The sequence below is a fragment of the Ornithorhynchus anatinus genome, chromosome 9 (assembly GCF_004115215.2).
Source record: "Ornithorhynchus anatinus isolate Pmale09 chromosome 9, mOrnAna1.pri.v4, whole genome shotgun sequence".
In the NCBI taxonomy this organism is placed as follows: domain Eukaryota; kingdom Metazoa; phylum Chordata; class Mammalia; order Monotremata; family Ornithorhynchidae; genus Ornithorhynchus; species Ornithorhynchus anatinus.
In genome coordinates, this window is record NC_041736.1 from 59136089 (window position 1) to 59148774 (window position 12686).

The 12686-nt window shown below is 47.2% G+C and overlaps 1 protein-coding gene across 23 annotated transcripts in view; it reads left to right on the top strand.

The window, feature by feature from the left end:
* NRXN1 (neurexin 1) overlaps positions 1 to 12686 on the top strand; it is a 637736-nt gene that overhangs the window by 254194 nt on the left and 370856 nt on the right. For all 23 annotated transcript variants that reach the window (XM_039913064.1, XM_039913065.1, XM_039913071.1 and 20 more), the window contains one exon: positions 12556 to 12686. This exon is cut by the window's right edge and continues 171 nt beyond it. In XM_039913064.1, coding sequence (XP_039768998.1) covers positions 12556 to 12686 — 131 coding nt within the window. The remainder of the gene's footprint in view (positions 1 to 12555) is intronic.

Genomic DNA, 12686 nt, shown 5'->3' on the forward strand with positions numbered 1-12686 from the left:
ACTGGTATTTACCGAGTGCTTACTATGTGCAGAGTACTGTTCTAGGTCCTTGGGAGAGTACGGGAGAGTGGAGTCAGTGGCCACAATTACCACTCTCAAAGACTTTGGGTCATGCATCAGGCAAGTGGCAGGGCTGGGATTAGAAGTTCCCCAGTCAGTCAATCAGTCAGTGGTATTTAGTGAGCGCTTACTGTGTGCACTGCCCCGTCCTAAGCGCTTAGGAGAGTACAGTACAACAGAATTGGTAGACACGATCTCCCCACTAGCTGGGGAGACTAATATAAATAAATAAGTTATGGACACGGACATGACTGCTGTGGAGCTGAGGGTGGAGTGAATACCAAATGCCCGAAGGTCACAGATCCGAGCCCATGGACAACGCAAAAGGGAGAGAGAGTCAGAGAAAAAAGGGCTTAATCGGGGAAGACCCTTTGGAGGAGATGTGACATTAATAAGACTTTGAAGGTGGGGAGGGGGTGGTTTGGGGTATATGGAGGGAAAGGCAGATCCAGGCCAGATGGAGGATGTGGGAAGGGGGTGTCGAGATAGACGGGATCAGGGCGCAGTGAGCAAACTGGTGCTAGAGGAGCGGATTGTGCGGGCTGGAATGGGAGATTAGTGAAGTGAGTTAGGAGGAGATGAGCTGATAGATCAGTCCAGTGGGATTTGTTTGTATATGTCCTTTCTTCTTTCTCTTGTGAAGTTATCTTTCTCCGTAGTGTTTGCCTGGGATAGTCAGCACCACAAGGCAGCTCTAAACTAATGTCAAAACGTCTCGTGACTTAAAGGTAAACAGGCATTAGATCCGTTGGAAGGTTTTGAAGGAAGAGGAGAGACCTTTTCCTCATACTTTGTAATAGCAAGTGTTTTAGCATCTAAATTGCAGGGAGGAACAAATGCACGTCCTCGGTTCCATTGTCTGGCCCTTGGAAGTCAGCCCATTTTTCTGGCTGCTTGGGCACGCACAATAAATAGCCTCTACTCCAAGTTGTTTTTTTCTGGACCCCTGGAATGAGAGGAGCCTGACATTAAAGTCTGCAGTAAAATGCCAGTCCCACTTAGACTGTGAGCCCCATGCGGGACATGGAATGTGTCCACCCTAATTGACTTGCATCTACTCCGGCGCTTAGAACAGTGTTTGACAAAGAGTAAGTGCTTAACAAATACCATAAAACAAACAAAAACAAACAAATTTAGTGGCATATGGGATGCGGCATTCATTGGCCTCAGACAAGGAACTTATCTACCGACTCCGTTATAGTGTATTCTCTCAGTCGCTTAGTACAGTGCTGTGCACATAGTAAGCACTCCATGAATACAAGTGGCCGATTCATGGATGGATTATTCTGGAGTCTTCACAAAAATAAAATAAATGGTGGTATTTGTTAAGCGCTTACTATGTGCAAAGCACTGTTCTAAGCACTGGGGGATACTAGGGGATCAGGTTGTCCCACGTGGGGCTCACAGTCTTCATTCCCATTTTACAGATGAGGTAACTCAGGCACAGAGAAGTTAAGTGACTTGCCCAAAGTCACACAGCTGGCAAGCGGCAGAGCCAGGATTCACACTTGGGAAAAGCAGGAGAACTTTGGGAGTAGGACACAGATCTGGATTTTAGGTGGGCTCTGAGAGAAAGGTTCTTGTTTCTTCAGAAACAGATGGTAAGTAGAGTAAAATAGACACTAGCCCTCCCAGTGATGGAATGCTCCCTAGGTACAGGTCGTCTAGTGAGGCCCTGCATGGCATCATCCCAACTACCCCCCTTCCTCACTTAATTTCTCTGTGGGAAGGGGAAGTGGCGATGTTCTCAAATGGGGCATGGGCGATGGAGTCCTTGGTCACAGATGGAGAATCATTCAATCCGTGGTATTCGTTGAGCACTTACCATGGGCAGAGCACTGTCCTAGGCACTTGGACAATCCACCAGAGTTGGTAGCTACGTCCCCAGCACACAAGAAGCGGACTGCCTAGAGGAGGAGATCTGATTGTAAACTAGAGGCCCGAACCCACGAAGCTCCTGAAACTATTTTTTACGCCATTAAAACCACCTGGAGGGTAGGAGGAAAAGGAGGAGTGTGGCAGTGAAAGTATTTGTTGAGTGCCTGCTGGGTGCAACACACTGTACTGAGTACTTGGGAAATTACAGGAGTAGCACAAAACACGTTCCCGGCGCTCAAGGAGCTTCTACTCTATCAGTTGAGACATAGAAAGATTTGTATCCAGGGGAATGACAAGACGGGCCTGCTCCTGACTTTCTAGATATCCTTAACACGCTGGATGGCCAAGGGATTCACCTTTGCACTTAGAATTGACCCTTTATATTCCCCCCTCTCTCAGCCCCCAGCGTTTGTGTCCATATCCACAGTTTATTTATATTGCTGTCTGTCTGCCCCTCTAGATTGCAGTCTCCTTGTGGGCAGGGATCGCTTCTTCCATGTTGTACAGTTATAGTGTATACTCCCAAGCGCTTCGTACAGTGCCCTGTGCATAGTAAGCGCTGAATAAATAGAATCGATTGATTATCGATCGATTGGGATTACGGGAAGGAAGACGGAGGAGAAAAAGAGGAACAAAAACCCCTGCAATCTTCTAAGCTTTCCCATCCCCAAAAGCCCCCCTTGTGCCTCTTACCTCTCCAGAAGTGAGACCAGGTACTCATTCGTTCAGTCAATCATATTTATTGAGCGCTTACTGTGTGCAAAGCACTGTACTAAGCACTTGAGAGAGAATAATATAACGATAAACACATTCCCTGCCCACAACGAGCTCAGAATGTTAAACAGTGTTTTTGTGAGTACTTCAGTGGCAGGAAAATTCTGTTGACGGTTCTGACCACCTTAACCTAAAAGGATACCTTTATAGGACTTGTCTAAACTTGCCATATTTAGCCCAGGGTGTTTCCAGAGGTGGAAGCCTGTTCATTCAAATAACTGATTTAACACCCGCTAACCGGTGCAAACCCCAGACTCTCCACCTGCCACATGACATCATTCCTACTCCCTCTCCTTCTTTGATTTCTTCTCCCTTCCCCTCTCCATCTCCCTCTCCTTCTTCCTTCCCTCTCCTTCTCCCTCGCTTCCTCTCCCTCTTTTGTACATCTCTGCTTCAACAGAGTTGAAGAAACGTGGCCTAGTGGATAGATCCCAGGCCTGGGAGTCAGAAAGACCTGGGTTCTAATCCCAACTATGCCACTTGTCTGCCGGATGACCTTGGTCAAGTCACTGCACCTCTCTGGGCCTCAGTTCCCTTTTCTAAAAAACGGGAATTCAACATCTTTTCTTCCTCCTACTTAGACGGCAAGCCCCGTGCAGGACAAGAACTGTGTCTGACCTGATTAACCTGTATCTACCCAAGCCCTTAGAAGAGTGCTTGACCCAGAGTAAATGCCTAATACACTGGTAATAATGATAATTGTGGTATTTGTTAAGTGCTTTGGTGCCAGGTGCTGTACTAAGCGTGGGGTAGATAAAAGCTATTCGATTTGGACACAGTCCCTTTCCCACATGGGGCTTACAGTCCAAATCCTCAATTTCCAGATGAGGTTACTGAGGCCCAGAGAAGAGAAGTGAGTTGCCCAAGGTCAAACAGAAGACGAGTGGCGGAACTGGGATTAGAACCCAGGTCCTTCTGACTCCCAGGCCCGTGCTCTATCCACTAGGTTACACTACTTCTGATCATATCGATGCCAAACCGAGGTGCAGAAATGTGGGTGAGGATTGGTCTAATTGCCACAAAATTTCCCATTAGCCACTTTTCTTAGAAAAAGCTAAAAAGGATGAAAAGCCCTCCGAGCCGGAGCTAACCAGAGCCGGCACGGCCACCACCCGCCTCATTCCAGCCGATAAGCCGATTGGCAAGGATCTGTGCATTTTCTACAGTGCTTTGTTCCTGCGGGCCGGGAGACAGATTGCTCTGGGGACCGGGGAAATGCCAGAGCCTCCACCCTGCTATTCCCTCCGAGCAGAATATCAGCCATCCAAAGAGCTGCTTTTCTCCTCCCATCTTTGCCTTGGTCTTTGTCCCTACCGCTGTTCCTTTCTGCGGAGAAGCTCTGCATCCTCCAACTTGTTCTGACAGGAAAATCGGCCTCTTCCTCCTCTCTCTGAGGTGACCGCTTTCCATCACCCTTTCTCTCCCTTCAGCGGTGGTCTCGAGAGATGTCATGTGAACGGTTCTTGTCTCTCCTCTTCAACCCTCCAGACTCAGAGCCCCATGTGGGACAGGGACTGTGTCTGATAGAATTGGATTGTTTCTACCCCGGCATTTAGCACAGTGCTTGGCACTATAAAGTGCTTAACAAATATAATTAGAGGGAAAGAAAGCAGGTATCTTATCTCCATTTTACAGATGAGGAACCTGAGGCCCGGTGAGGTGACTTGCTGAAGATCACAGAATGGGCATACCAGTACACTTGGGGTGATGCGACATGGCCAGATGGAAATAATATGAGATAGAGAGTCAGGAAACTTAGGTTCTAGTCCCAGCTACTGGCCTGCTGCCTGGCCTTGGGCAAGTCACCTAAATTCTCAGTTTCCTCATCTGTCAGATGGAGAGAAGATACCTGCTTTGCCCCTCTCCTAGACGCCCAGCGCCATTCTCTGTCCATTAGACCTTCCGCTGTAAGCCCCATCTGGGACAGGGACTGTGTCCAATCTGATCATCTTAGATCTACCACAGAGCTTGGCAGAGTCCTTAGCGCATAGTAAGCATTTTAAAATGCCACAGTTTTTATTGTAATAATTATTGTCATTATTATTTGGCCACGCTGCCTCCTACTAACAGCTTGTTGGCTCTTGGTACTCATAAACACCTCTGATATTCAGAAAGAAAATCCTCTTTCAAGAGGAGGAGGAAAAGGAAAAAATACGCCTGTCTGTCTAATTGCATTTCTTGGACATTTCCAGTGGGTAACTCTGGCCATTCCACTGACAAACAAAAGGGATTGTGTCTTAAGGGCCAGAGTCACAATGGCTATTTAATAACTTAGGAAGGGATTCAAAACGGAAATATCCTGTGTCCCCCAGGATAATCGGTCATGAAAATTAGTTTAGGGAAAGAAACCTTTTTCCCTCTCGACTATAAGATCACTGTGGGCAGGGAACAGGTCTACCAACTGGGTCATATTGTAGTCTCCCAAGTGCACAGTACAGTGCTCTGCATACAGGAAGTGCTCAATGAGTATAATTAATAATAATGATGGTATTTGTTAAGTGCTTACTATTGATAGATTGATTCATTGCAATTCCGTTGCATTAGGTTTTTTTCCCCCCTTAGTGAATGTCATTATTAATGAATATGGATGTCATTTTACTGAAGAAAGATCATGAATAAATCATTGGTATTTATTGAGCGCTTATTACATGCTGAGCACTTTACCAAGTGCTTGGGGAGTAAATAGTAGACCTAATCACAGTTTAGACAGAGGGACAGACACTACAGTGAATTACAGACCAATATAAGGGTATCTTATAAAATATAAAAAATATCCAATTTGGGAGAGAAAGGGTGAATACTTAAGTGCTTCTAGAGATACTGACTGGAGTGCAAAAATTATACAGCAGGGAGAGAAAACAGGGTGGGGGCAGATAAGAGGTAAGGGAAGGATCCCTACAGGAGATAGTATTAAAGATAGTTATTATTTTGGTATTTGTTAAGTGCTTACTATGTGTCAAGCATTCGTTGATTTTAGTAGGGCTTTGAAGATGCGGAGAGGAGTGGCTTGTCAGATGTAATAATAATTGTGGTGTCTGTTAACTGCTTCCAGTGTGTCAAGCCCTGGACTAAAAGCTGGAGTAGAGACAAGATCGTCGGGAGTCACAGTCTAAGTAGGAGGAAGATCAGGGATTGAATCCCCATTTTCAGAGGAGGGAACCGAGGCCCAAAGAAATTAAGCGTGTTGCCCAAGGCAACACAGCAGGCAAGTGGTCGATCTGGGATTAGATCCCAGGTCCTCTGACTCCCAAGGCCGCGCCCTTTCCACTAGGCCGTGTTGCTTCTCTCCTCATATACTCCGTTTGAAGAGAGAGGGAATTCCAGGCAGGAGGGAGGCTGCGAGCCAGGGCTCAGCTGCGAGAGAGAGCATGGCTTCCTGGACTGAGGTGACTTAATAATAATAATAATAATGTTGGTATTTGTTAAGCGCTTACTATGTGCAGAGCACTGTTCTAAGCGCTGGGATAGACACAGGGGAATCAGGTTGTCCCACGTGGGGCTCACAGTCTTAATCCCCATTTTACAGATGAGGTGACTGAGGCACAGAGAAGTTAAGTGACTTGCCCACAGTCACCCAGCTGAGAAGTGGCAGAGCCAGGATTCGAACCCATGACCTCTAATTCCAAAGCCCGTGCTCTTTCCACTGAGCCACGCTGACTTGGCTCAGTCAATCAGTCAACCAGTCAATGGTATTTATTGAGTGCTGACTGTGTACAAAGCACTGAACTAAGCACTTGGGAGAGTGTAGCATGAAACAATTAATAGACATGATCCCTGTCCTCAAGGAGCTTGAGAACTAATATACGTTACAACTTAATTATCGAGTCTCAGATCGGGCTTAGACGTTCTCTTGAAAGATCCTGGTTCATTTTTTCAGGTACTTCAAAACATCGTCAGTAAAAGTTAAAACTTAATTATTGATGGCAAATGAGGTCGAGATTTTCAGACGGGTCTTTGTCTGAAAATCTTGTCTTTGTCATGAAATAGAAGTGTATTTCTTCACCCCCACCTTTAAAGTGCTTGTCGTTTATTTTTAATGAGTTCCTTCTTTTGTAAGCAACTTGAAATGGTCATTTCAAGCCGAGGCTTATCAATAATTGAGATGTAGTGCATTTCTATATTAATGAACATTAGGCCGTGTATCACCGTCTACACCAGTCCCCATCCAGATTGGCCGAACCTTTCCTAGAAGACTGATTATTGACTATCTGCTCTCTGTGAGAAGAGAACGGTCCTACCAACTAAGTTGGATTCAACTGATTATTGACTGTCACCTCCCTCTGGGCAGAGAATGTGCTACCAACTCTGTTGAATTGTTCCCTCCCAAGCATTTGGTGCACAGATCTGCACACAGTAAGTGCCCAGTGTCTACCACTGAGCGATTATCGCTAGAGCAAGGACCTGAGAGTCAGAATTACCTGAGTCCTAATGCGACTCCCTCCACGTGTCTCCTGTGTGACCTTGGGCAAGTAACTTCACTTTTCTGGGCCTCTCACTGTGAACCCCTTGTGAGACGTGGACTGTGTCCAACCTGATTAGCTTGGATCTATCCCAGTGTTTAGTACAGTGCCTGAACTGTACTAAACAAATACGATTTTTAAAAAATGGAAGGGATCTGAACCGGTGGCCTCCTAGGGTCTCATCCTTGCCTGCCCTGTGGGGTCTGCTTTGAGCTCATTCATTCAATCATATTTACTATTACTAATAATAATTGTGGTATTTGTTAAGCGCTTAGCCGTGTGCCAGGCACTGCACTAAGCACTGGGGTGAATACAAGCAAATCGGGTGGGACACAGTTCCTGTCCCATGTGGGGCTCACTGTCTCAATCCCCATTTTCAAGATGACCTAACCGAGGCCCAGAGATATGAGGTGTCTTGCCCAAAGTCACACAGCAGACAAGCGGCGGAGGCGGGATTAGAACCCAGGTCCTTTTAACTCCCAGGCCTGTGCCCTTTCTACTAGGCCATGTTGCTTTTCAGCTACCTCCCAGCAGACACACACATCCCAGTTTCAGAATCTTCCCCAATAGTGTCACCCCCAGGACAGAGACCCCATTCAGTGGGGTGGGAGCCAGTGCGAGCCTATGGAAGATCTCTGCCCTCAAGGAACTGACATTCTACTGCGTGCAGAGCACTGTAGTGAGCACTTGGGTTAGGACAGTAGGGTTAATAGGATTCCTGTCCTCAAGGACCTTACCTTCTGGCATGCACTGTACCAAATGGGTCCTCAAGGAATAATATCACCTCATTACAGCATTGTCTAAATGTTCACGGTCGCCATTAAAAGGAGCCCAGAAGCCTAGAGTAACTGTTACAATGCCTAATAATTCCCCCGATTATTATCTGTGCCATAGGTACAGAAAAATGAGTATCAGCCTGGATATAAAGAGACTTTCCTTTCAACGCACAGGGCGTACAGAGTTGGGGAAAAAAATGGCCACAGAGAGAGAGGCGAGCGACAACGATAATCAACAGCTCACTGGGAATGACATTTTTCATTTAGCTGCTTTGAATTATCCCAAGATGATTTGATTTAATACCCTTTCTCGTCCCATCGTTTTTTGTTTTTTTAAAAAAAACAAATGCATGAGGGAAGATAGTATGACAGGGAAGAAAAACCAGTGTACCCACACATGCTTGCAATTCCTGGATTAGGCACACACACGGCTCTCTCTCCGCTGCAAGACCAGACCCAGAATCTCCAGAACCACTGGCCCCTGGAGATCGATTCCCTCTTGGCCGTGTCGGGAGGAGGGAGGGAGAGTTCCAGGCCCAGACATTGATTGCCACCTTGTCCTCAGGACTGCGGCGGGTGATGGGCCCCTGTGGACTCTAAACTGCTTGTGGGCAGGGACCAAGTTGACCGACTCCGTCGTATTTCGCTCTCTCAAGGGCTCAATGCTGTGCTCTGCACCATTAAAAGCTCAATAAATACAGTTGTTTGATGGATGGATGGATGGCTGTGCCAGCCTGATCCCGCTTTCGCTCACCCCAGGTCTCTCACCTGACCTGAGGGTTCCTGGTGAAGGCTGAAAAGGCCCATAATGGCAGCTCTCTCTGGCCTGTTGGCCCTCTGAAACTTCCCTCCTCATACTCCCCTTCCACCCCACCCTAAAATCTCTCTCCTCTTGGGGTTCTCCCCCCGTTTAAAGCACTCGGTCCCTCAGCCCCTCGTACCTCGCCTCGCTACTCTCCTACTACAACCCAGCCCGCACATTTCGCTCCTCTAATGCCAACCTTATCATTATACCTCCATCTTGTCTATCTCCCATCCTACCTCTGGCCTGGAATGCTCTCCCTCTTCATATCCAACGGTTACTCTCCCCACCAAAGCCTTATTGAAGACCCACCTCCTCCAAGAGGCCTTCCCAGACTAAGTCCTCCTTTCCTCTTCTCCCACTCCTCTCTGCGTCACCCTAACTCCCCTTATTCATTCCCCCCTCCCAGTCTCACAGCGCTTATGTACATGTCTGTAATTTTATTTATTTCTGTTAATGTCTATCTCCCCCTCTAGAATATACGCTCAATGTGGGTCGGGAATGTGTCTGTTCTAATGTATTCATTCATTCAGTAGTATTTACTGAGCGCTTACTATGTGCAGAGCACTGTCCTAAGCGCTTGGAATGTACAAATCGGTAATAGATACAGTCCCTGCCCTTTGACGGGTGCGCAGTCTAATCGGGGGAGACGGACAGACAAGAACAATAGCGATAAATAGAATCGAGGGGATGAACATCTCATTAAAACAATAGCAAATAAATAGAATCAAGGTGATGTACATCACATTAACAAAATAAATAGGGTAATGAAGATATATATATACAGTTGAGCGGACGAGTACATTGCTGAGGGGAGGGGAGGGCAGAGGGGGAGGAGCAGAGGGAAAAGGGGGAGAAGAGGGTTTAGCTGCGGAGAGGCAAAGAGGTGGGGGGTAGAGGGAGCAGAGGGAAAAGGGGAGCTCAGTCTGGGAAGGCCTCTTGGAGGAGTCTCCCAAAGGCTTAATACAGTGCTCGGTACACAGTAAGCGCTTAATAAATATGATTAATGGACTGGCTGACTCAAAATAGGACCCATGTCACCATCCTCAGGAATGAAGGGCCAGAACACCACAGCCTAGTGGTTAGAGCACGGGCCCTGGAGTCAGAAGGTCATGGGTTCTAATCCTCCTCTGCCACTTGTCTGCTGTGTGACCTTGGATGAGTCATTTCACTTCTCTGTGCCTCAGTTCCCCCATCTGTAAAGTGGGGGTTAAGTCTGTGAGCCCTATGTGGGACAGGGACTGTGTTCACTCCGATTATCTAGTATCCACCCCAGTGCTTCTAACAGTGCCTAGCACATAGTAAGGACTTAAAAAGTACTGTGATGGTTGTCTTGAAATAGGCGTTGCCAGATCCTGGTTACATGGATTCTGAAGTACTGTACATGGGAGACGGACACACATAGATCATAATAAACATGATACGGTTAAGTAAGTCTTTATAATCCACCGCTACAGGGATGCAAGAGGGATTCGTTAGGATAATTGCAGTCAATCCATATCCCCATAGTTTGGAGAATGTCACAAAGAGCTTGTTTGAAGGAGGAATAATACCAGAGCAGCGTCCTTCAGGCTTGAGGGCACCCCAATATCTTACGCAGATCTTCTTCTCTCACACTGGTTTGGATTATACTTTCCAAGCACTTAGTACAGCGCTCTGCACACCGTAAGCGCTCAATAAATACAGTTGAATTAATTTTCCTGGCACTGATAGCAGTATTTCTTGTCCCAAGCTTGAGGCTCGACTTCCAAGACCTTTCAGGCAGGTCTTATATAGTAACGATGATGGTATTCATATAGCACTTACTGTGTGCCTGGCACTGTACTAAGCACAGGGGTGGATATAATGCCAAAGATGGATTTACTGATGGGATTATGTTTGCCATTTCAGGGCACACCGGGAGAACAAAAACCCCAAGGACTTCCCGCTATGTCTCTGAATGTGTGGTGATTTGTCTGGGGGGTGGGGGGTACGTGCCCGTGAGGTTATGAGGCAGAGTGTGAGGATTAGCTTTTCCTGAGAGAATGTCAACAGGCCCCGGAGATCCACGGTGCCAAGACCCTGCAGGGTCCATTTGGGTCCCTGGCAACCAGCCAATTTAGGACAGGGGCTGGAAGAGGGCATGGATTTCCCCGAATCTCCAAGTCTCCCTTCCTATGGTCACTCCTAATCTATACCCGCAGCATTCTTATCCCTGATCATGATGATGGTATTGATTAAGTATTTACTATGTACCGAGCATTGTTCTAATCCCTGATAGTAATGATCCCAAACTGGAGGAAAATGTTAAGCCCCAATTCCGCACTCTTCCTCCCCATGGAAAGCGGGAGAATCTCTACCCTCCTCAAATGCCCCAGCAATGCCACCTGCTCCTGCCAAGGTAGCCCAGAGCCCAGATCTTTCTGACTCCCCCAGATTTGTCCAGTCCCATCAGGTCAGCCCGGAGGAAGAAATGGCAGCACGTTGTTCTCTGTGGACATCATCTTACCGGCAGGGAGCCATTTCCCATCTAGTTCCCCCTCGCCCTCTCCGGCATCCCAGCATTCCAGGGGCTCCCTGGGATGGGAACCTTGGATTTTTCACCGGATAGACTCTTGAATGCAAATAGCCAATTGAAATTAAAATCCAGCATAAAAGTAATGGGCCGAGAATAGCCGACAGAGTGGCCTTCCCAGACTGAGCTTCCCCTTTTCCCTCTGCTCCCTCTGCTGCCCCTCTACCTCCCCCTTCACCTCCCCTCAGCTAAGCCCCCTTTTCCCCCCCTTTCCCTCTGCTCCTCCCCCTCTCCCTTCCCCTCCCCTCAGCACTGTGCTTCTCCGCTCGTTTGTATATATATTTTTATTACCCTATTTATTTTGTTAATGAGATGTACATCACCTTGTTTCTATTTATTGCTATTGTTTTAATGAGATGGCCATCCCCCGATTCTATTTATTGCTATTGTTTTTGTCTGTCTCCCCTGATTAGACTGTAAGCACGTCAATGGGCAGGGACTATATCTGTTGCCGATTTGTGCCTTCCAAGCACTTAGTACAGTGCTCTGCACATAGTAAGCGCCCAATAGATACTATTGAATGAATGAATGGAGTCCACTGACTCTAGCACAGTAGTGATACGTTACTGTAAATTCACTGTGTGGAGGGACTGTACCTGTTATATTGTTCCACTGAACTCTTCCAAGTGCATAACACAGTGCTGTGCACACAGTAAGTGCTCAATAAATATAATTGACTGACTTTAGCATACCTGAGTCAGGCCGTGGAGGGAAGGAGAGCCATTTCCTCTGTTCAGGGCTCTCGCAGGGTGGTTAAAAATGAATTATATTGTCAACAAGGTCAGTTTTAGTTACTGTTGTCGATGACTCCATTGCGGGGGCTTCCGTGAATAAGGATGGCCATCGGCCACTTGGTTGGTGGGGGGAGAGCAGTTCCTCTGGAGGCAAAAGAAGCCATGTGGCCTCATGGACAGAGCCCAGGGAGTCAAGTAGACTTGGGTTCTAATGCCGACTCCACCACTTGTCTGCTGGTTGACCTGGAGCAAGTCACTTCACTCCTTTGGGCCTCAGTTCCCTCATCTGTAAAATGGGGAGTAAGTGGGTCCTGGACCGTGTCCAAACTGGTTAGCTTGCACCTACCCCAGTGCTTAGAACAGTGCCTGGCACATAGTAAGTGCTTAACAAATACCACAAAAAAGTACCATAGCAAAAAAAAAACCAAAAACCAAAAACAAGGAGGCTCGTCTTTCTTCAGTCACGTGCTGCCGATTCAGAGACCGTTTTCCTTTTTGTTTGCGATCTCGCCCACAGGAAAAGAAGAATATATCGCCACCTTCAAGGGTTCCGAATACCTCTGCTATGACTTGTCCCAGAACCCCATCCAGAGCAGCAGTGACGAAATCACCCTGTCCTTTAAGACCCTCCAGAGGAACGGACTGATG